The following is a 26091-nucleotide window of genomic DNA, read 5'->3' as shown; positions in this document are numbered from 1 at the left end:
CTTGCTTCTGTACCTGCACTCATGGTTTCTTGTTCTCTCTTTTGATTGCTACTGCTCATATTCAAAGAACCCTTTCTTTTAGTAAATGAGCATGTCACACTTTCTGATACTCATACTCATTCATTTCTCTTATTCAGCCTCTTCATATAGACATCCTTATCTCATCGTATATACATGTTACATTCCCAGCACCATATCATTCTCGAAAATTCACACTGCTGATGTGTCTATCTGGCAAATTAAATATGCAAATATTTAATTTGCATATTTGCCAATATGCCAGTTTTAACTTATGAGATAGATTAGAAGTACAACAGTTAAAGACTGGAGATCACAGATATGAGATTTCTGAGTTAGAATGAGATAGGGATGAACAGATCACATCACTGAATCATACTAAAAGTGAAGATTCATAATGCAAATGTGGTCTTAAAATGGTCATATTTAGCCTGACTTTTCTTAATTAACTTTATTTTTAACCAATCCATAGAAAAGGCACCTTGATAAGACATTAGTTCCTTTTCAGTTATAATTTGAATTGTTTTCACAAAAATGTGATTGCGTTCTCTGATTCTTCATTTCTGTTGAAATGTAAATGAAGTTTTTTGAATACTACAGATACCTATTCCTATTCAAGTGGCATGCTTTTGTTGCTGTTTGTCCAGTAAAAAGTCTCCACACCAGAGACTAACATTAATTAACTTTTCTGCGCATGGAAAAAAAAAATATAAATTTAAAATTTTTTTGTAAATTTGTACCTGTTGTTATTATAAATTTTTGGAAAACTAACATTAATTTAGCAAAAATGTTCCATTGTTGGCAGTCTCACTTATACTGTACCATTATGCATTCCATGCATTTTTTTTTTTGCTGCATGCAAATAGCTGTCGTTATGCTATTTTGTTTCTCTGTTTATTACAGATTACACTGTAGCAGTTTACTTTTAAAAAAATCATGTTTTGTAGTGTGTATATTTTGTTCTTCGCTGAAGAACTGAGACTGTTTTCAACTAAATATATAATTTATCATTATCTAAAATAATCTGTATATTAATATTGCTTCTTTTTTTGTGAACCATAAAAAAGGAATTGTAATATTAGGTCTAATCGTATAAGAATGATAAGTCTTAAGAGAATTTTCTTTCTACCTGAGAATGGTTTTCTGTCTTGAAATATTTTCAACTTTTTTTTGTACTTGGACAAATTTATTTTGTTATTTTATAGAGTTTATTAATTATATGTAGGTAAACATAAAACATTATATTATTGACATATCTAAATATTATTCTTGAAAGTGTTATTTATTGTGTGTTTACAAAGGGGAGAAAAAAGTGCATGGTGTTGTTTTGTTTGCAGGTGTATGCTTGGGGACAGAATAATTGTGGACAAGTTGGATTAGGCTCAACAACAAATCAACCAGCTGCCAGAAAAGTTGTAGCTGGCATCGGTAAGGAACTTTAAACTGTACTTCAGTTGCTTTTTTAAGTTCTCAAAAATAACACACACACACTTTTGCAAAAATTTTATTATAGGGAATTTTAAGTTCATGTGAATTGCTCATTAATTCTACATTAGTCTAAATGTTTTGTTATTTCTGAGAACTCAATAAAGGTTGAAACATCTTAAATTACTATAATATAAAACATTATATGCTTTCTAGGAAATATATTTTACATTATAGTGAATATGTTGAGAAACTTGTCTTTATTACTTACTATTATAATAACGGAATTAACTCACGTAAAATATTCTTTATTAGTAGAATTTTCGCCTGAGTATCACAGACATCATCAGTACAAGTACAAAGGCTAATTAAACAATAACTGATATATTCACAAAGTGCCCCCTAAGTAGCTAAGATTAAATTTCCTAAATTTATTTTTTTAAAAAAATTTAATTAAATAAATAAAATTTATATATATATATATGTGTATACAATTACAAATGTTAGGAAAGATTTGCTGATTTATAGAATACTATCTCCCATAAGGGGGAAAGTCGTAGACCATCGGATCTGTTTAGGTTTAGGGAGTGAAGTAACATTTCACGTTTCTTTGTACAGCTATTCCATGAGGAACTGACTTTTGTGAATGACTTTTGTCTTGTTCCACTGAACTCTATATCTAGTGTTGATGGCATGCTCTGCAAGTCCAGACTGTTCAGGTTCAAGGTACTGAATATACGACTTGTGTTCATCTAACTGGATCAGAGCAGATCTTCCTGTTTGTCCAAAATATGATAATCCACAAGAGCATGGAATCTAGTAGACACTTGGATAGCTGAGATGTGGGAGCTTGTTCTTTGGAGACTTGAGGAATGTAGAGATTTTTCTGATGGGTCAAAAGGCCACACAAATATTTAGTGGTTTTAACACTTTAGCTATGCGTTCACTAACATTAGCGCTATTGTTAGCGAACCCAGTGTTCGCTAACATTATACCATAACACGGTACTGAACCTGAACCAGACTGTTCAGGTTCAGTACCTTGAACCTGAACAGTCTGGACTTGCAGAGCATGCCATCAACACTAGACATAGTTCAGTGAAACAAGATAGAAGTCATTTACAAAAGTCAGTTCCTCATGGAACGGCTTTACAAAGAAACATGTGAAACGTTATAATAAATTTAGTTTAATCCTTTATCCAAGTGTGAACAAACAAAGTTTGTGCCTGAAAATATCTTCGGGACCTGAATATGGTGTTGTACTACCTTACTGGGGTAAGGTAGTACAACACCGGGAAACTCGTAGCAAAGGTAGACCAAGCTAACAACGCTCCTATCCCAGTATCTCCCATAATGCAAAACACATCTTGCGGATATGTATAATGTTATGCATTAAGGTAGTGGTTCTCAACCGGTGTTCCCCTGAACACTGGTGTTCCGTGAGAAGTTCTGGAATTTGTCAGCACAAATGAATTTAATGAAAGTTTAATTGATGTTAATTATTAATCAAATTAATTATCAATTATTGATTAATAATAAAAAAAATCAGCTAAATTGCCAATTAACTATTAATTTATACATTACAAAATAACCAAGGTGTTCCGCGAAAATTTCAGGATTTGTGAAGTGTTCCGTAGTTGAAAAAAATTTGAGAAACACTACATTAAGGGATTGGCCACTACCCAGACTAGTTTCGACCTTTATTGAGGTCTCTTCAGTGGGAGCCAGGCCCAGAGGTGGAGATACCAGGCAGAAGCAATAGCAAGATCATCTTTACCTATAGGAGTTGCCAAAAGGTGTGCCACCTTTTTTTATTAAATTACTCTGGATTTAAAGAAAGATGTTGAAAGTTTATTTTTCACTTGGTTAGACTGTAATAAATTTAGTTTAATCCTTTATCCAAGTGTGAGCAAACAAAGTTTGCGCCTGAAAATATCTTCAGGACTGAATATGGTGTTGTACTACCTTACTGGGATAAGGTAGTACAACACCGGGAAACTCGTAGCAAAGGTGGACTAAGCTAACAACACTCCTATCTGAGTATTTCCTATAATGCAATACACATCTCCTTGCAGATATGTATAATGTTATGCATTAAGGGATTGGCCACTACCCAGACTAGTTTCGATCTTTATTGAGGTCTCTTCAGTGGGAGCTACGCCCAGAGATGGAGATACCAGGCAGAAGCAACTCCTGTAGGTAAAGATGACCTCGCTATTGCTTCTGCGTGGTATCTCCACCTCTGGGCCTGGCTCACACTGAAGAGACCTCAATAAAGATCTAAACTAGTCTGGGTAGTGGCCAATCCCTTAATGCATAACATCATACATATCCACAAGGAGATGTGTTTTGCATTATGGAAGATACCGGGATAGGAGTGTTGTTAGCTTGGTTCACCTTTGCTATGAGTTGCCCGGTGTTGTTACTACCTTACCCCAGTAAGGTAGTACAACACCATATTCAGTCCTGAAAATATTTTCAGGCACAAACTTTGTTTGCTCACACTTGGATAAAGGATTAAACTAAATTTATTATAGTCTAACCAAGTGAAAAATGAACTTTCAACATGTGAAGCATTACTTCGCTCCTCTAAACTAAACAGATTCGATGGTCTACGTCTTTCCCCCTTTTGGGAGATAGTACTCTATAAATCAGCAAATCTTTCCTAACTTTTGTAATTGTGTACACACACACACACACACACACATATATATATATATATATATATATATATATATATATATATATATATATAAATTTTATTTATTTAATTAATTTTTTTTTTTTTTTTGAAATAAATTTAGGAAATTTAACCTTAGCTACTTAGGGGACGCTTTGTGAATATATCAGTAATTGTTTAATTAGCCTTTGTACTTGTACTGATGATGCCTGTGATACTCAGGCGAAAATTCTTTTAATAAAGAATATTTTGAGTTAATTCCATTATTATAATATTAAGTAATATGTCTACTCACGGTATTTCCTTACTGAAACTTAAACTTGTCTTTAGCCAACTCTGTGGTGTGGTGTGTTTCCTACCAACACCTTTCACCACCACTTAATTCTCATATCAGCTTTACTACCTAACATATGATGCATATCCGGAAACTAAATCTAAATTGTAAATGAATGAAATGACAAATTTTCAATATTACATTATTGTCACAAATTTACACATACTGTCAGTTACTTCTTCATGTATTCATTCCTTACAATGAGACATCTGTTGTATTATTATTATTATTCAGGCCTCCATGGAGTCCAGAGACTCATTGTTGGAAGTCTTTCCTAGGAAACACAGTTTATCATACCACTCCTCGAACTCATTGACCGTTCTTGCTCTTACCACTCTATCAGGTAATGCATTCTATGGTTCAACCATCCTCCATGCCAAGAAACCACTTCTCGCCCTCTTGCTCACAGCTTCCTTTCGTAACTTCAAGGGATGGCCCCTTTTCATTGCTCCTTCTCGCTATTCCACTGAGTGAAAGGACTACCCAGTTACTGCCTCTCAGCAGTTTAAAAGTCTCGATCATATCACCTTTCCTACTTCTATCCACCAAACTCTGCAGTCCACATTTCCTGAGCTGATCCTCATAACTAACATTGTACAGCCCTGAAACCATCTTTGTTATCCTCCTCTGTACCTTTCCACAGTTAATTTATCTTCAAATTCTGAGGACCAAATTTGAGAACAGTAGTCTAAGTGTGGTCTGATCAGGGTCTTATACAACAGAATGATAACTCTTTTATCTCTGCAGATCAGCATCCCCAGTATTGCAGCACCTTTGCAATATGCTCCCTGAATTTCAGTTTTCTATCAATCATCACTCCAGATCTCTTGTCTCCCCTACTTCCCCCAGTACAGCTCCTCCAATCGAGTATGCAGCCTCCCATCGATGTATCCCAAACTTCAAGACTTTACTACATTTTGCTACATTAAAACCAACATTCCCATTCATTTGCTGATCTTTCTGGTTTATTCAAATCCTCTTGCAGGGCTGCACTATTACTAATAACTCTTCCCAGCTTCATATAATCTGCAAACAACTGAATATTCCCTTGCAATTCATTGACAATGTGATATAAAGGTTAAACAATACAGGTCCCAGTACTGAGCCCTGTGGAACCTTCTGCCTTCTTGATATTGCCCCACCATACACAACTCTCTGATACCTATCAGACAGTCAATTCTGAATCCAGTTGACTAACCTGACATTTAAACTCATGTGCTGCAACTTAAGTATCAGCTTATCACGTGGCACCCTGTCAAATGCCTTTGCAAAATCCAAAAAAAATGGCGGTATATGCCTTTCCCTCATCAACTGCTTTTGTCACTTTATTATAAAAGGCAATCATCTTACTAAAGCAAGAGCACCCCGTAACAAATCCATGTTGACTCTCACAGATAACATTATCCTCATCTGCCTAATGCTGTATGTGGTCCCTCACTAATTTCTCCAAGACCTTAATGACTACTGATGACACACAAACTGGCCTATAATTAGATACTTCTAATCTGCTACTGCCCTTATGCAATGGCACCATCTTACCTTCCTTCCATTCCTTGGGTATTTTTCCTGTAGTCAGACTTTCATTGAAAGCCAGGTCAATGGAGCTGTCAGTTCTTTAGCACATTCTCTCAAAAACCCAGGTGAAATGCCATCCAGTCCACAGCTTTACTGACAACCAGAGTACTCAGTATTTGGAACACTCTCTCCTCTTGCACCTGTAAACTTGCACCTGTAAAAAAATTGTACCTGCCCTCTCCTTCTAGTATTAAAACCTACTTCTCCAGGATAAACTACTTCAATAAAGTGTTCATTTGAACAACTCCATTATGTCCTCTGCATCAGTCACTCTATTCCAATTTTTATCCTACAATGTCATTCTTCCACAATCATTTCTCCTCCTACTGGCCACATAGCTAAAAGATTCCCTAGGATTTTCTTTGGATCTTAGTGCCAATCTCTTCTAATATTCCAGTTTTGTCTTCCTCACCTTATTAGTCACTTTTCTGGCCTGAGTCTTATATTCTCATGCATCTGCTCTCCACCCCTCTCCTCATATCTCTTCCATAATCTCTTTTTTCACCTGCAGTTCCTGTTTGATATTGTTTGTCATCCACTTCACACCAAATTGTATCCTCTTCTTCTTCGCTCATGAAATACAGCTTACTGTTGCTGCTAACAAATATTCCTTCACTATTTCCCAAGCACACTAATGATATCCTTGCCTTCCAATTCTGCCCTCCATGGAACTTCCCCAAGTTGATATCTAAGACTATTACAATCACCTGCCTTATAATTCCACATATGTTTCATTTTCTTTGATATTCCTGCATGTCTATTCATCTTCCAAGTCAAAACCACATGGTCACTCTCTTCAAATGGGGGGAGAGATGTCATCTCAGTTATTATCAGCTCTTCTGATGCTATAACCAAATCCCAAACTCTTGAACCTCTTGTTCTCTCTATTACATGTTGCCGAAGACATTTGTCTCTCAAGAATTCTAGAAATTCCATTCCCTTATTTACTACATGCATTTTCCTCTTTCCAGCTTTATACTGCTGTAGTTAAAATATCCCATAACAATCATTCTTCTTGCACTTGGAAAGCTCAACTGCCTAAACATCTCCTGCTCCCCACCCTCTGTGCTCCTTGGCTTGTAGCAACACCCCACTAAATATCCTGTCTTGCCCACCTCTACCTTGCACCATATGCTTTCAAAACCATTAGTGTCACTGCCTTCCAAAGCCTCCACTCTTAGAGGACATAAGTCATCATTTATCATAAGCAGTACTCCACCACTGCATTTTCCCTTCCTATCCTGCCGAAAAATGCTGTACCCTGCTACTTCTATTCCTGTTATTATATTATCTTCTGTCAATCACGTCTCAGAGATCCCAATAATCTTTGGCTAAGCTGATGCTATCAGCACCACCAATTCATCACTTTTATTCCAGATACTCCTGGCATTAGTATAAAGCATAAAAATGTCACTGCTTCTATACTTATCATTATCTCCTCCAGATCCCACTGAACTCAGTATTACCTGATGTCATCCCCATTTCCCCTCTGGTGTTAATTATCCTGCAGTTTACTTGTGAGGTCACATCAGTACCTAAGTGAGAGCAAAAGTTTTTTAATACACCTGGTTACATAAGATGATTCAAATAATTTCCCTGTATCCCTTTTTCTTGAAAATATAAAATTATAATACCTAAATTAATTTACTTTTAAGACAAGCTAGTTTTAGAGAAAAAAAGAGCATTGGAACGTAGTGTTGTTCCACTGCATCAAATTAAAAAGAAAATGTTGAAATATTTTGCAATGAAATATTAAAGAAATTTAAATTTTGTATGTGGCATTTTCAACACATAATTTTATATTTTAAGTTATATTTCACACTCAAAATTATTTTGTCTGCTACAACTATAGGATTGATTCACTTGAGGTCAGAATGAGTAGTAATCTGTTCCTTCTAATGTTAGTAGGATGAAGTGGAGTGGGAATTAACAATTTGTTGGCTTGCTTTACTAATACTCTTTTCAGTTGGTAAACAGGTTATGCAGTCCTGTATTAAAAGAAAAAAATAGTCATTTTTTTAATTGTAAGTTTGATATATATAAACAATGATAATATCTACTGTACTGTTCTACTCTAGCATGTGGCTTATCTTTTGCAATCCATTGTTGTTATTCCACTTTTGAATTGTCAGTTCACCAAAAATGATTTGCGAATTCAAATCAAAATATCTGATTTTATAATTTATTATTAAACTTCCCATGTCTACCTATTCAAAGATCTTTTTTTGATCATTACATAATTAATTTGAGAAGGAAAAAATCATAGCCTACAGATTTTCAGTTAAGTAAAGGATCCCTTCGATTGATGAGAAAGCGTGTGTTTGTGTGCATGTGTGTGAACTTATGCCATCATTGGCAGTTTGCTGTGTCCCCCTTTCCAGCCTTGATCCTCTTAGTGACCTTATGCGAGTTCAGGAACTTATGAATCTTGAGCCCTTAATAGCAAATACAGAATTCTGAAGACTTCACATTACATATTTACTATATTATATTAATGTGGTAAATAGGTTCTATAAACAAAAATAAAACAATGCATTATAACAATTTAAAAATTAGGTATATACTGCATATGAATATATAACTGTAATGACAAGGAAAAAAAATATCATTAAACTCCACCGTAGTATCTGACTATAATATCTTGCTTACTGGAAGCAGAAGTGGTTTGATTTTGAAAGCAGAATTTCTGAATTTTCTAACTCTTAGTCCACTCATGATACTAAATATGCAATGAAGTTTACAGCCTTTTGTTAATAGGATGACATGGAAAAAATAAATAACCACTATAGATGACTCACGCTATCATCTGTAGATTACCAGAAAGGCATGAATAAAGAAAACAGATATTATGGGAATATTTCACAAATAATTTTGTATCCAAAATAAAGGATTTGGATATTCAGTAATCATTAGTATGATTTATTGTTATGCAATGCTCCAGAAGCTCCAGAAATTGACTCTTCGTCTGCTACCAAACTATAGTGCTGTTACCAACTTTTAAAATAATGTACAGGAAAACCTCTCTTAACACGAATTCGATATGCACGATAATCAGTTAGCATGATTGAGTCAAATGATAATATTTCCCCGTTTTAAGCAAGTAATTAATCAGTTAATGTGATTTTTTTACATTATGCGAAATTTTGTTGCCAATCTGCAGCAAGCAGAAAAGCTGGAAGTCATTAAGAGACATGAAAGTAGCACTAGTAATACAATGATTGTACAAAACCTGGGATACAGCGAGTCTACAGTTTGGACTATATTAAATAAGAGCAAAGAATACAAAAAAAAAAAAACAAGGAAAAGTTGCTACTGCTTCTTTAAGAAAGCCGAAACAGAAGCCATTTAATGATCAAGATGGAGCATCTTCTATCACCCTGGAGTGAGGATTATAACCAAAAAAGAATACCTCTTAGTACAGGGAATATTCAGGCAAAAACTCAATATTTTTACCTCATTGAAAGAGACCAATTTCAAGAGGAATGTGAAAGCTTTACTGTGAGTTTAGGATTGTTTGACCCGTTTTAAAAATCAAACTGGATTGCATAATGTAAGAATAACTGGGGAATCTGCTAGTGCTGATAAATATTCTGTGGCCAAGTTTCCTGAAGAATTGCAAAGGATAATTCAGGAGGGTGATCATGATGATCGACAAATATTCAAGTCGACGAAATTGGTCGCTTTTGTATGCCAAACTGAAAAGCATGGCTAAAACTGAAGTATCTCAACCAGGATAAAAAGTATCTAAAGATCGTCTTACTTTTTTATTAGGAGGAAATGCAGAAGGCGACTTTAAACTCAAGCCTATGTTAGTTTATCATGTGCAAAATCCAAGATATAATGTTATTGAAGAAATCAGCACAATTGGAAAAGAACTTGGATTTAACGAACTGGATAATGAAGATGTGAGAAACTTGCTCGATTCTCATTCAGAACAGTTCAGCGAGAATGATCTCCTTCAATTAAAAGAACAGCAATTAAAAGAGAATTTTATTACTACGAAGCTAACTGCAAAAGAACTTGAACTAGTTTTCAATCACATTGAGTATACTAAGGAAATTTTGTTTGATGCTGATCCTGATATGGAATGAAGCTTCAAAGTCTGCTGAAATCTTGATAAAGCGATCGCCAGCTATTGCATATTGCATGACAAGATGAAAAAGTCAAGCACGATTCATACATCTTGACTTAATTTTTGTGTAAAAAAAAAAAAGTAGCTCAAATATTTAGACATTAAATAAAAATTTAAGCAATTATTTTTATTAACTTTGATGACTTTATCCTCTAATATAGCTTATACTATAATTTTTTTCATCAGTTAGCATAAATTTTTACGCTAACTGATGGATGAATTATAATTATTCCATTGTTTACTGCATTTGCTTAATGCGATTTTGCCCAGCATTCATTAATTGATGGATTAATTAATCGCTTTAAGCAAGGTTTTCCTGTATCACCAGAAACTTGAAATATCTTTATAGAAAGGAACATTGTATTATAAAAAATCTTACTGATTTGAAGAAATGCTCTAGGATATTTATTCATTTCGGGTTGAGTTTATAATTAAAATTTTACAGTATAATTTACAATAATCAAGGTAGTACCTGCTGTTCCATGTTTATTCCAGCATTCCATTCTTCCAGGCTCCACTTTCCCCTCACCAACATAAAATTAACCCAGAATCATATTTGTATTGGTGACACATATCGTATAAAATGTTGTCTCAATTTAAGGATGATAATAATATTTTAATGACAACGATCAGTATAACTTGTGCTCCAGCTAGCATCAGAATCTAATCTCTTAAATGGCATTCTGATATGTCACTGAGTGCTAGCTGAACTATCCCTTGAGGTAAAATTTTGGATCCAAACATTTAGGTAGTCAAATGGTTGAGTGAAACCATGAAAATTTGTATAACAGAGAAACAAACAAAATTGACTTTAAAAAAATAACAACCTACAGATATATAAATGGTAATGAATATGTAAATAGTTATGTTTTAATACATTTTTTAATCTTGCCCAGATAAGGAAATATTTAAGTCTTCGAGAATGTAGAACTCTTAGTAATGATTATATGACCTAGTATGTGAAATATATTTCTAACAGGTTCTAGAAGATGTATATCTATTGCTTGTGGTCAAACTTCATCAATGGCTGTTTTAGATAATGGAGAGGTAATAAATTTTTTTATAAAACTTTAGATATTTTTTTATTGATTATTGTCTTACCTATTGATTATTACCTGCCATTTACACTATTTAATTCTCCATCTGTACACTATGCCACTATCTACATAATATATTATCTATAATCTTGAATAGAACTTTTGTCTGTGGGAAGCTTCCAGTATTAAGACACACATTTTAAGATAAATAATGAATTTAATAAAAAATGAGCAGTTATAATCCTATAAGTATCATAAGTCAGACTTACATCATCAGGGGTACTAGCAAAAATTTATACGCAACAAAAGACTAGAAACAATTAATTACACATTAGATATTATCAGAACTTCACAATTGATACACATAAATAGGTAACTAGAATAAAAACATTAAATTCATTACTGAATTGGAATGCTGCTAGTTGTTGCTGTCACATTCTTTGGCATCACGTGTGTCATACCCTAGCTCCGTGGCAGTTAGATTTTCAATGAAAGCAGACCACATTTGGTGTAATAAGATAAGCCTTGATTTTTGTCACATTGTGTGAGGATCCTTAGCATTTGTGACTTCCTTGAACTTTCTTGCAAAACAGTTATGATCAATATATGGCATTTTTGTTTGGTGCTAGGTAAGACTTGGGAAGAAAGATTGATGAAACTTTTGAATGATTTAGATGTTTTGCTTGTTTTTCTTGTTGAAAACAAGTTGAATTCTTTTTATCAAAATATATTTATTTTTATTGGAAACTACTGCGGTTTTGTTGGATGTAAGTCTGTTAATAATATCCCATAAGTAGGAACATATCTGATTCACTACATACAGTGAACGTATCATGATCTATCTTTAAAAGCTCTAACCTAGTGGATCCGTTCCCTTAAGTACTTTTATCTGTTAATTATGTGTTGTTCTCTGGCTGATATACCTGAATGCTCACTAAGACATCCAAGTTACTGGCAGAAAAAACTCGGACAAACTCAAACAGATGTAGGAAACTTGCCTTCAGTTGAAAAGCCCATATGAGATTTCCTGTTGTCTTGATGAGAATTGAACTTAGGTCTTTTCCAGTCAAAGGGCACAGTGCACCATTTTTCTTCCATCTGCAGCAGTACAGCAGTGATACCACTGTTTTGCTGCAGTAAAACAATGTCAATGCTGGTACTCATTACAGTTTGATTCATTAAAGAGTAGAAATTGGGAATGTGAGAATGTAAAACTATGGAGTAGACAGAGAGAGAGAGAGAAGAGGCGCATTTATGGACATAGTCCACTGTTATATTGAAACTTGGTTATAGGTCTTACCTTATAACCCTAACAGTATATGATGACATAGTGCATCTACAGGCTAGGACATATATATATACATATATATATATATATATGTGTGTGTGTGTGTGTGTCCAGCAAAACCTGGCTACAATGCATACTATCTGTTTAAAGAACATGAATAAGAAGTGCAAGTTGACTGTCATATCCATTACAAGGTGCAATAATCCTTCACACTGAGGAAAACACTTAACCAGATTACCTTGCATTCATAGCTGTGTTCAGTTATCTATAGCAAGAAACGCACACTTACTTGCCGTATGCTCAGCAACTGGAATCTTAGTTATATTAGAGTAAATACCTACAAATTATTATTTTTTCTACTTCTTTCATTGTATAATTATAGTTATTAATGCTAGTGGAAAATAAGAGATCCTTTCCTACTTTCTTCACTTAAATATTAAGCCGGCCTGATTGGCTGAGTGGTTAGCATATCCGCTATCCAGCGAAAAGGCTACGATTTCAAATCCTGCCATGGGCATGGATGTTTGTGATTGTTTATACTAGTGGTGGTGGTGGGCGGTAGATGGCATTGGTGTCAATGCTAATTGCAATTGGAGAATTAGGTGTAGACAGAGTTGTAAAGTATGTGCCCTTCCTCGATGAGTCTTTGACTTCCTGGAGGTTTCGTGTAATAATAATAATAATAAAAATATTATCACTTTGAAAAACCCAATGTCATTATCAGTTTTTTTGTGCTAATTGTGTTTAATGTTGATAATACATTTTATTCTCCAAGAATTTGATTCAAGATAATTATTTTATAAATTAATGAAAATCTGAATTGTAAAAAACAATATAGCCCCCATATGTTCTAAATTAAGTTTTCTTTATTTTTTTTTTATTCATAATCATAGTTCAAAGAATATTTCACAGACTACATAAAGGCTCTCACTTTTATGATTTTGCTTTAAGAGAACTATACATAATCTTGAACCATGTCATGTAATGTATAATCTTTAATGTAATCTTCAGTTCTTTGTGCTTCAACTCTCTTGGTTTCCCAGAATCGCTCATTATAAATAAACTGTTATAAAGTAGAGTGTTACGTACATATTTTCTGCTCATTTAGATATTATGCAGCAATTTTGAAGAAGAGATATGTTTATTATAATTTATCATTCAAAATATGTATAGATGCATATGTCAAAAGTGAAATTTCATTTCCAAAATTTTCATGATAGAATTAAAATTGTATTTTGTCTTTGATTGTTAACCTTCCCCTCCTCCCCACAACACTATCATATTTTTTGAAATGTGCATATTATAAGACCATTCCTAGTAAATAAGAATGCAGTCTGCCAATAGTGAAACTTTGTTCTTTTAAATTTTCATAGCAGTGTCTGCCGAAGATGAGAAATTTTCCCAGTAGTGCTAATAATATTTTTTACTACAAAATAACAAAGTAAAAAAAATAATGTTATGGCATATTCAAAGAAAAAAAAAAGATTCTCTATTAGAGACCACCTCTCTTTATGCTTCATGCTGCTCAGCTATCTTCCTTTTTTTTAAGGACAGAAAATAACAAGTATTTGTAAAAATTTAGCTGATCGCTATTCCCTAAAGAACTGAATACTGTGACACAGAAAGAAAACAAGGTTGGAGTCCATATTTGGTTGTAGTCATGAAAAGATTTTCATGACTACAACCAAATATGGACATTAATTTATTGCTAGCAGGCTAATAAATTATATTTGTAAAAAAAAAATGTTATATTTGTCTTTTAATTTCATACAAATTAAACTTCAGTACATTTTTAGCAATAGTTACAAATTTTCAAAGCACGCATTTAAGGAATTATTGTACAGTTCTTGCAGCAAATTATGTGGAGAGACATTTCAATATGGAATATGTCTACTCTGAACTGCGATGCAGCTCTCACAACATTGTACTATGCAGTGCAACTGCATGGCAAAGAAGAGTGGGCCAGTTAAACGTGTTCCTATGATGTTGAGATTTGGGGAGCATGCTGTCCACTGGGTTCATTTAATATCCTTGGTCTCCAGAAGTATCTCTACTGCTTGTGTACGATGTGATGTGGCATTTGTCATTCATAAAAAATGAATTCTTTGCTTACAGCACCACGGAACAATCAAACATGACATTAAAGAACTTCGTTGATACCAGCACTTCTAGCTAGGTGCATCCATAATGTCTCCCCACACACCATGACCTCAGCACCACCATATCCATCCCTTTCAAGAGCATTCTCACTATGGTAAGCAGTACCATTTCATGCCAGATCAGATGTCATCTAGAATCAGAGGAAATAGTAAAACGATTCATCTGTAAAGAGTAATTAACCTGTTTGTGTCTTGTCCAATTTCTGTGGATACAACACCACTGAAAACATACTCTACGATGAGCTGTGAATAAAGGAATGCAGACTAGAGGCCTTCAGGTGTATACGCCTACTTGTCACAGATGTCTTGCCACAATTTGTTGAGATATCTGCCGAACTGTGCTTGAATGGAGCCGACTTGCAAGCTAACCTGCTGTGGTTCGTCGATTACATTTTGCTGTTGTAACTAAAAGTCTGTCTTCATACTCCATGGGAGAGAGAAGACTACCTCTTAGCAACCATCAGGAATACATTCCATTGTACCCAGAGCCTGGATATAATGCTATTTGAGATTCCAAACTCTCTGACAATATCAGTAATTCTGCTGCCTTCTTCAAGCTTTCCAATAATTCTTCCCTGTGTGAAATTATTTAGATGATGTGTTTGAGACATTACAAGACATCCAAGTTTGCAACTTTTTTATTTCATTATTATTATTATTCGTGACACCTCCAAGGAGTTCGAAGACTCATTGCGGGAGGACACCTATTGTACAACTCTCAGTCTCCACCAATCCTCTACTACCAATCATCTACATCAGCACTATTCACCACCCACCACAGCTAGTATTTTTTGTCTGTAAATTGCATGTGTTCTGAAGGGCCAATTTGTCTGTATGCGGGATGAAAAGATGAGTTTCCAGGAGAAAAAAACCCTGCTACCTCCGTATGAGATCAGCTAACTCACCTTCAATTGAAAAAGTCCATATATAAAGATTCCTCCCATCATGATGAGAATCGAATTTCGGCCTTTTCCAATCTAATGGCGCAACATACCATCGTTCTTCCAATTGCGCTATGGAGGCACTTTCATGAAAAGAGATCTTCCTTCAAACACAATTTCCTTAGTGCAGTCTTTGGCCTTGTATCCTTTGAGTGCTACCATGTGACCCCTTTGCATGCCATTCAAAAATTTGAATGCATACCCACTTTCTACTCAAAATAGTCAGCTATACAAATTGCTGCAAGCTGATTTGTCTGAATTTGCAGTTGTAATCTTCAGAAAGTGTTCATCTTTAGAATTTGGAAATCAGTCTAGTATGGATATCGATAAGAGAATAATTATTTCATTTCTTAATGTGTAAAATGAAGTTATTGATTTCAGATATCAAATGTGAAATACACAGTGTGAAAAGTAAGAAATAAAAAAATTAGAAGAAAGTAGATATTTATAATTCAGTTATTGTGAGTGGTCATGACAGTGTGTGGGTGGATGGGGGGGGGATGAGTTGTGATTGGAAGACTTCAGACCAACATAAAGTTTAAACTAATATCTCAGATAATTTCACCATATATTTTAAAAGATTAAACAGCATTATTATTAGTGAAATAAGCATTCTACAAATAACAACAATAATAATTATTATTTTATTATTATTATTATCATCCAGGCCTCCATGGAGTCAAAAGACTCATTGTGGGAGGTCGTTCCTAGGAAATACAAAGTTTATCATACCACTCCTCAAACTCATTGACCGTTCTTGCTCTAACCACTCTCTCAGGCAATGCATTCCACGGTTCAACCACCCTTCACGCAAAGAAACCAGTCCTTACCCTCTTGCTCACAGCTTCCTTTCGTAACTTCCAGGGATGGCTCCTTGCCAACACTCCTTCCTGCTGTTCAACCAAGCGAAAGAACTCCCCAGTGTCTACCCTGTAACTGCCTCTCAACAGTTTAAAAGTCTTGATCATATCACCTCTCCTTCTTCTATCCACCAAACTCTACAGTCCACATCAGTCGATCCTCGTAACTGACGTTGTACAGTCCTGAAACCATCTTTATTTGCCTCTGTACCCTTTCCACAGTTAATTTATTCCCTTCAAATCCTGGGGACCGAATTTGAGAACAATAGTCTAAGTGTGGTCTGATTAGGGTCTTATACAACAGAATGATAACTCTTTTATCTCTGCAGTTCAGCATCCTTCTCAGTATTGCAGCAATACTCTGGGTTACCTTCATCACTTTTACAATATGCTCCTGGAATTTCAGTTTTCTATCAATCATCGTCCCCAGATCTCTTGTCTCTCCCTCTTCCTCCAATCGAGTATGCATCCTCCTGTCGATGGATCCCAAACTTCAAGACTTTACATTTTGCTGCATTAAACTGGCATCCCCATTCATTTGCCCATCTGTCTAGTTTATTCAAATCCTCTTGCAGGGCTGTCACATCTACACTATTACTGATAACCCTTCCCAGCTTCTCATAATCTGCAAACAGCTGAATATCCCCTTGCAATCCATTGACAATGTAATTTGTATAAAGGTTGAACAATACAGGTCCCAGTACCGAGCCCTGTGGAACCTCACTTGTAACTTTCTGCTTCCTTGATATTGCCACACCATACACAACTCTCTGATACCTATCAGACAGCCAATAACCTGTTTCATTTTTCAACTGCAAGTTCATTTGAAATACTACTGAATATAAATTTGTGATATTTTAAAAATTAGTCTGAAAATAAGAATGTAATGTAATTTAACATGCTTTCTTTTTAATAAAAGCAAAAAGCGTTGTTCCTAAACAATGGCAGTATATCTAAATCTGTAAGCATAATGATATGACCTTTCCATAAATCGGAATAATGCAAGAAAAAAAAAAGTTCGAACCATATTTATTACAATACATGTTGCTTGATCGCATATTTTTTCAGAATATTTTAAAATAATTGTTTAACACAAGCTTTGGAAATTAGCATGAAAATAATTTTTACAATATTTTCAGTAACACATCTTACAAAGTGAATAAAAAACTGAAATGCTTACTTGGAATTTCCAAATAGATAAAGTTCCAGCTAACACAGTTGATCGGCAGACTGTCTAGAAGTAAAAAAACACAAGAAGAAGGATGATGGGCATGGTGTGGAAGGCAAAATCAAATTGAGAAGAAACTAACTCAGTAGGCCAAAAAAAATCCCATAAAGTTTTTTTGCTACATGGTAAAAAATGCAGTGATTTTGGATTTGGTTGAAGCAGCAAAAGCTATTTCGGTTTATGTCTGTAAATTGCATATGTTCTTCACATTAAACAGTTTGCTTGTTTTGCAGGGTGAAAAAGCTGAATTTTTGGGAAGAAAATCCCCACCACCTCTGTTTGAGACTGTTTAACTTAGCATGCCTTTGGTTGAAAACTTTCTGTAGAAGTTCATATTTTAGATGGGATTTGAACCTGTGAGTGAAAGGAAAAGTGATTATGGAAGGTAACTTTAATGAATGCTCATGGTAGAAAAAGTGAGAGAAGCTGAAGATAAAGTTTGAAATATCAAGCAAATATGTATCATCTAAGTGGAAGTCATATAGTGACTGATACACTGGGATCAGTATGAGAAAATAAAGGTAGACTATCTGTATGAATGCAACTATGGGATTGAATGAGATATCAGGAAAGTACAATATAAATGGCAGTGCCCTTAACTACACAAGTAAAAGTATAGTATCAGAATAGTTTCATTATGCAAAGAAAGTTCTGAGACTGAGGTTTCATATTATAGACCATTTGATGTTAGAAAGGTAGAATAAGATGGATGGATAGTATCATATTTGATACTATTTGTGGGGAACAGCATGGCTTTGTGAAGGGGCGGATTCTTGTCTTAGTAATTTATTAGCTTTCTACAATGAAGTGACAGTTGAGTTGCATAAGAGAAATGGTACACTATTATATTGCTGGACTTTGCAAAAGCATTTGACAAATATTACATAGAGCTAACTTATGTAAATAAGTTAGAGCAAATGGGGATAGACATGATGCTGAATAGATAACAGAGTGGCAGATGGACAAGCATCAGAAAATAGTATATGGTGAAGTTGAATCAAAGAGAAAATAAGTGCCAGTTGTGTGCCACAGGACTGTACTTGGATTGCTGCTGTTCAGTTTGTATGGTGATATTTGGAATGAACTGAGGGAAAATATCCTTTTTGCCAATTATGTCAAACTGAGGAGTGCTGTAGTTGATTGAATTGGCTTGGCTTTTATTGAGGATACATAGTGGTTGGTTGGTGAATTTAGTGCTCCTGTAAAGTAGGTGATTTTTGTCTGTTTTTATGTTTTCCATTAGAAAATTAGTGTTTTGTAGTATACTAGTGTAGATTTGAGTGTTTTATAGTGTATTTAGTATTTTATCATATATTTTTATTAAGATATTTCAGTATTTAGTATACGTTTAAAATTGCGCCAAAAAAGGGCAAGAAAGGTAATGCTAAAAAAAAAGCACCGCAGGCGAGAACAAGAAAGTTAGTCCTGCTAATGAGGTTATTGTATACATGGAGGAGGTTAACAAAAATGAATTAACTGCCAAAATAGTGAAGTTGAAGCAGATCATCAGAGAGATGACGCAGGAATTGCAAAAATGTTGAGAGACGTTTAAATGAGCATAGGGATAAAAAGAAAAATGAACAGGAAAATAAGAAACAACAAAGCAAAGAAACAGGTAAATCAGGAAATCAGCTAAGTGACATTGTTAGTAAAAAGAAAGAAGTTATTTGGTATGGTGACTCTATAATAAAACATGCTTTAGATGAGCGGGTTATAACATCGAGTTTTCCTGGAGCAAAAATTAAAATATAATGCAAGCAATTCAAAAACGAAAGTAAATAATAGTAGGTACGAATGATTTAACTGGCGATAAGTTCAGTATCAGAAAGGACATGAAAGGAAAGGGTTGTTGGAAGAGGCGAGACTGAAGAGTGAGAAAGTGAAAATCGTTAGTATTTTACCTCGCTGTGATAAAAATTAATTAAAAAGAAGGGCTATGATGGCAAACAATTCAATGCGTAGGCTATGTAGAAGGAATGGATGTGAGGTTTTTGGACGTGTGGAGTGAATTTGAGGGAAGATTGGATTTGTATAAGAGGGATGGCCTACACCTGAATGCATTTGGTATCAGGAGGTTAGAAAAACTAATAACTGGTATGGGACCTAACACAGAGAGTCAGGGAAACTAAATTATAAAGGGAGGAATGTGAATGTAAGAGCGACAATGTTATATAACTGTGTTAATGACCGGAATGGGTTTTGCCATGGAAATGTTGATGAGGGTTTGTGTTCATCTGGTTTGGAGAATAGAGATCTGCAAGTTGTCCAACTGTGTCAGGCAGATTGCAGACAAGATAATACAAAAGAACCAACATGTAGATTACTATGTCTGTACACGAATGCTAGGAGTATCAGAAACAAAGGGATAGAGTTTGTTGCCTTAGTCAATATGCTGCGACCTCACATTGTAGGTATTAGTGAGACCTGGCTATCAGACCTACTAACTGGTATCGAGTGTCATGGGTACAGTATTTTTAGGAAGGATAGGAGAGGAGGGGGGTATGCTGCTAATGATATTGGATGACTTTTAATCCAGTTAGAGTTAAGACCTATGAATGTAGTAATACTACTAACAATATTTCATGTGGCAGTGAGTTTGAAGCCATCTGGTGTGAGATGGAATCTAACAAGACTAATTACATAGTGGGGTGTTGTTACAGACCTGGTGGATCGGTTGCTAGTGATGAAGAAATGCATCACCAAATAGAAAAGATGAGCGTGAAAAGAGTAATCATAATGGGAGTGGAATGGGATCGGTTGTTGGATGGAAAGAATATCGACAGTGCATGGGAAGCATTTAAACAATACTTAAATGATGTGATATCAGAAAGTGTCCTGAGAGTTCGAAGAATAAATAGAGTAGGAGTCAAATGGATGTGTAATCTTATAAGCAAGAGATTCGTAAGAAAACGACGATGTGGAAGAAATACCGTTTGCATAAGGATGATGTCCATTATGAATGTTATAAGCAGTAGGCTATTATAGTCACAACTGTTGTATGGAAAACAAAGTCTGAGTATGAACTGGCTCTGCATGCTAAAGACAATCCACAAGAATTCTATCGATATGCTGCAAGTAAAAGAAAGAATGAATATGAAAGAATAACTCTTCTAAATCCAGATGGTGTGAGGGTTACAGATGCAGAAGAGGTTGTTCAGTTAATGAGTGCCCATTTTGTTTAAAAGCTATCAACCTGGTGAACGCAACATTGAGCTCACTGTTACTTCTTCATTAGATGAAGAAACGCAGGTGTGTGATGCCGAGGTATTAGAGCTATTGCACAAATTGAATAAGAATTCAGCAATAGGGACTGATGGAATATCAGCACGTGTTCTAAAAGTGTTTAGCTGAACTGGCCATTCCTTTGACCAGGATATTTAATGAGTCTCTGAACAGGGAAGATTCCGTAGGAATGGAAGGAATGTATCCAACTATCGACCAATTAGTATCTCAGGAGTGGTGGTGAAGATTTTGGAAAAATTGGTTAGGGCCCGCATTCAGAAATGGGTTGACAGTGAATCTCTACTTTGCAATGAACCACATGGGGTTACTAATGGAAGGTCATGTTTTAGCAGCTTGTTCACATTCTATAAACAATGTTACCATTGAACTAGACAAGAGGAATGGGTACACCATGATACTTTTGGATTTTGCTAAGGCTTTTGACAGAATACAGCATGGTAGACTGTTGCATAAATTGGAGAAAATGGGTTTGAGTTATACAATATTAGCATGGATAAGAGGATGGTTGACTGACAGATATCATAGTGGTATACTGGGAATGAGTCTGCAAGGTTTAAAGTAACAAGTGGCGTATTACAAGGATCAGTGCTTGGTCCACTGTTATTAAATCTCTACATTAATGATATTGGGAAGGATATGACAAGCAACATAACTATTTGCTAATGATGCAAAGATAGTTAGGGTAATCAGGAATGCTGCTGATATGCAGTCTTTGCAGAATGATTTGAATAGGCTGGAATTGTGGGCATGGGAAAACGAGTGTCAGTTCAATGTAAAGTCATTCACTTCGGCATGATTAAATATCCAATGTCGTATTATATAGGTGGGATTAGGCTAGAAGAAACTGATGAGGCTAGGGGTCTTGGAGTGTTAATAGATAGGAAGTCGAAGTTCAAGGGCCATGTGGCAAAGATTGCAAATACAACTCAAAAGATACTTGCAATGCTGAAACGAACATTCACATGTAAAGATAAGGATGTTATTTTGCCTCTTTACAAGGCCTTGATAAGACCTCACTTCGACTATTGTGTGCAGGTCTGGTCTCCTGATTTCTGTTGTGATTCTGATATGTTGGAGAGAGTACAGAGGAGAGTGGAGTGTTAAACATGATATCAGGATTGTGGAATACTGATTATGAACACAGATTGAGAATTTGTAGACTGCAGACACTAGCAAACAGGAGAAAGAGGGTTGAAATGATTGATACTTACAAACTTCTAAAAGGTTCATACAGGATTTCAATTGATGGAATTTTTCAATTTATTCAGGGTGGAGAAAGGACGAGAGCACATCCTTGGAAGCTGAGAATGAAGGCTGCGAAGAAGGGTGTGAGGGCTAGATTTTTCTCTCAGAGGGTGGTACATGATTGGAATGGATTACCTTTGGATGATGTGAGTGCAAGCAGTGTGAATGAATTCAAGAATAAGTATGATAACTGGTGTGTGTAGTATATAGCCTCCCTCAATGAGTCTCTGACTCCCTGGAGGTCTCTCTTAATGGAGGTCTAGCTTTACATCACCTCTAATAATAGAGGTGATGTAAAGATGCTGTATGATCATCTAAACAGACTGACAGTTAGTTTGGACAAAGGATAATTATTATTATTATTACACCCTCCATGGAGTCGACAGACTCATCATGGGAGGTTCATTCAACTGGCAACATATTTATCATATAGAATCTTAAAATCCTTAACACTCCTTGCATTAACAACACATTCTGGTAATGCATTCCATTCACTGACAATTTTCCATGTTAAAAATATACTCCTCACACTCTTCTTCATCACACCTTTACATAACTTCCAGGAATGACCTCTGGTTCTTACCCTCTCACCTTCTACTCTTTTTATAATCTCCTCTGGATTAACCTGATAAAATCCTCTCACTAACTTAAATGTCTCTATCATATCACCTCTCTTTCTCTTATCCACCAAACTCTACAATCCACATTTCTTCAACCTCTCTCCATAGCCAGCATTCCAAAATCATGATATTGTCTGTCACTCACCTTGGATCCTCTCCAATGCCTTCACATCACATTGAAAACCAGATGACCAGATCTGAGGACAATAGTACAAGTGTGGTCTGACTGGTGCCTTATACAGTGGCACAACCACTTCCTTATCCACATTAGAGTACTTATCATAGCAGCACTACGATGTGCAACGTTTTGCAACACTAGCAATATGCCCTCTAAACTTTGGTCTACTGTCAACCATCACTTACAAAAATCTAATCTCATCCACTTACTGCAGTATGGCACCATTGATATAATATACAGCTTTATATTTCTGCACTCCAAAATGCAACATCTTGCACTTATCGATATTAAAACTACAACCCCCACTCTTTTGTCCAAGTAAAAAGTCTATTTCTGCACTCCAAAATGCAACATCTTGCACTTATCGATATTAAAACTACAACCCCACTCTTTTGTCCAAGTAAAAAGTCTATTCCCATCTTCCTGAAGGGATTCAACATCAGCAGTGCTACTTATAATTCTTCCCAGCTTTGCATCATCAGCAAATAACTGAAGATCCCTAGTCAGTCCACATGATATATCATTTACAAACAAGTTAAACAGCAGGGGGCCCAAGAACAGAACCACATGGAATGCCACTGGTTACCCTTCTTTTTTGAGACACTGCTCCATAATACACAATTTGCTGGTATTGTTCAGAGAGCTAGTCTCTGATCCAGCAGGTCTATGGAATGAACCTTATGAGAACAGGTGAAGATTTGTGGGTTGCAGAAATTGGCTGATAGGTGGTGGAAAAGGGGTGATATGATCGAGACATTCAAATTACTGAAGGGTTTTTCTATAAGATTAATTCAGTAGATATTTTTGAGAATAGGACTGGTGGTGAGGACTAGGGGGGGCCATACATGGAAGCTGGGCAAGAATGTGGTTAGCAAGGGTGTTAGAGCTAGGTTTTTTACTTGGAGGGTGGTGAATGAGTGGGATAAGCTGCCAGAGTCTGTTGTGGGTGCCATGACTGTGAATGATAGATACTGTGTGAGTGTCGAATAGTTGTTCTTGACATAATGTCAGGGCCTCCCTCGATGACTCTGTTGACTCCCTGGAGTTGCCCGTAATAATAATAATCTAACCAATATACTATATTCCCATCCTCTGTAGTTTATACACCAACTTATCATATGGAAATCTATCAAACACTTTTGCAAAGTCTAAGAATATCACTGTATATGATTCTCCTTTATCTAACACACTTGTCACCTTATCATAAAATGCAAGTAAATTACTAAAACAAGACCTACCCTTTGCAAATCCATCCTGACCATCATAAAGAATGCTATGTCCATCAACCCAAGTCTGTATTCTATTCTTTACCAATCTCTCCAACACCTTGACTACAACCGCAATTATATAAACTTGCATATAGTTGGAGACTTCTGTCTTTGAACCATGTTTGTGGAGTGGTACTATTTTGCCTTCTTTCCTCCTTAGGAACCTTACCCACTGCAAGATTTTCATTAAATAACCAGGTCAAGGGCATAACCAACTGTGGTGCACATTGCTTAAGAATACGTGGTGATGTGTCATCCATTCCCACAGCCTTATTCACATCTAACCCAACCAACATTTGACACACCTGTTTCTTTTACTTCCAATTCTCCCAATACTTACCTCTCTTCTATATATTGTACTAGATCATTTATACCAGTATGATATACAGGTATCCCTTGCTTAACGCGGATTTGATTATTGCGGCGAAATTAATTGTGGCAATTCCTTGATATACGTGGCAAGAGTTTTGATTAACACACCTTTAACCCTGAGGAGCTCGCAGCTGATCTGCCAGATACAAGCAAAATGTTTAATATCAATATTCTTACACAATTCAGTGTATAGCTTGGAGGTCATGAATAGCTGTGCATTCACATGTTACGAGTGATATTCTGCACTGTTTTTAGCTGTCATTTTGGTTTAACACATATTATGTAAAGGTTTGTGATATTTGACAGTAAATTGTATCTGAGAGATACTGCGACTTCCGATGTTAGTATAGTATGGTTTAGTTGTTTGTTTTTTTTATTCTTTGTTCAATAATTTTTAGATTGTAACTGAAAATAAATAAACAATCATGTATTACAATAGAGAGCCAAAGACTTATTTATCATACATCTCCTCTAGGAGATGTGCTTTACATTATGGAAAATACTAAGGAAAGTAATCCGGAGCTTACTCCACCTTTACTACCAGTTGCCCATAAGGTTATTTATGCTTGCATCTGCTGAAACTTTTCGTTTCTATATATTTGGCATGAAATCTAGTAGTTTCTCTAGAGCCTTTGCCGCCTGCATGCAATGTCTATCTAAGTGCCCCTGTAACAATCCGGGCTTGTGTGGTTCTTTTACGACAATAAAAATTTAAATTATTTGAAATTTCTTAAATAAATTTTGACAGAACAGCCACACTTTGGTTCCCTAAATGTAACGAACCACGGATGTTGACTAAGCAGGATAATCGTTAAAAACCCGAATATTCAAAAAAATTCTCGAAAGTTAAAGCAAATTTTGATAAAGCCACTTCACTTTAATCATTGAATATAATGATACAGGAATTATAGCCTTCTCACCGACCCGAATCGCTAACAAAATTAAAATGAATTTTAATTAAAGTTAAAATTTTTTGAACTAAAGTTTAAAAAATTCTTTCATTTTACAAGTTACTAAATTCTTAGTAACTTGTAAAAAAATTTTTAATAATTTTTATAAGTGGAACTGTCTTTTAGGAAAATAAAAGAAACTCAAGATAGATGAGAAAATAAGAAAAGAATTCTGAAATAATTAGAACATTTAATATTAGTATTCAAAAAATAACATTTTTACAGAATAACAGAAAATAAATTAAATTACATAAATATACTTGATATTTTTTTAATTAAAATTTTAGGGTTTTTGATTGCATATTCATAAAATTAGAAATAATGCTCTTAATGTCTAATTCCACATATATATCATTTTCAATAGCTATTAATGCCAAACTAACAAGCCTTTTTTGTGTCATACTTGTTCTTAAGTAGGTTTTAAATTAAAACCTACTTTTAATCAATTTCAACTTGGAAAAGGAATGTATACCGCTCGCTACACTAACAGGTAAGGTTAATAGTATTCTTAAAGCAATTGAAAAGTTAGGGAAAGATAA

At 35.2% G+C, this 26091-nt stretch overlaps 1 protein-coding gene across 3 annotated transcripts in view; it reads left to right on the top strand.

Moving 5' to 3' along the window:
* Nucleotides 1–26091, top strand: part of LOC150094771 (RCC1 and BTB domain-containing protein 1-like) — a 224173-nt gene that overhangs the window by 65724 nt on the left and 132358 nt on the right. For all 3 annotated transcript variants that reach the window (XM_090410997.1, XM_090410998.1, XM_090410999.1), the window contains exons 4-5: nucleotides 1356–1446; nucleotides 11143–11210. In XM_090410997.1, the coding sequence (XP_090267123.1) occupies nucleotides 1356–1446; nucleotides 11143–11210 (159 nt within the window). The remainder of the gene's footprint in view (nucleotides 1–1355; nucleotides 1447–11142; nucleotides 11211–26091) is intronic.

Source organism: Typopeltis vanoorti, chromosome 21 (assembly GCF_054136105.1).
Source record: "Typopeltis vanoorti isolate ZY-2024b chromosome 21, IOZ_Tvanoo_1.0, whole genome shotgun sequence".
In the NCBI taxonomy this organism is placed as follows: domain Eukaryota; kingdom Metazoa; phylum Arthropoda; class Arachnida; order Uropygi; family Thelyphonidae; genus Typopeltis; species Typopeltis vanoorti.
Note: the sequence above shows the minus strand (reverse complement) of the source record. Positions and strands in the feature narration are given on the sequence as shown.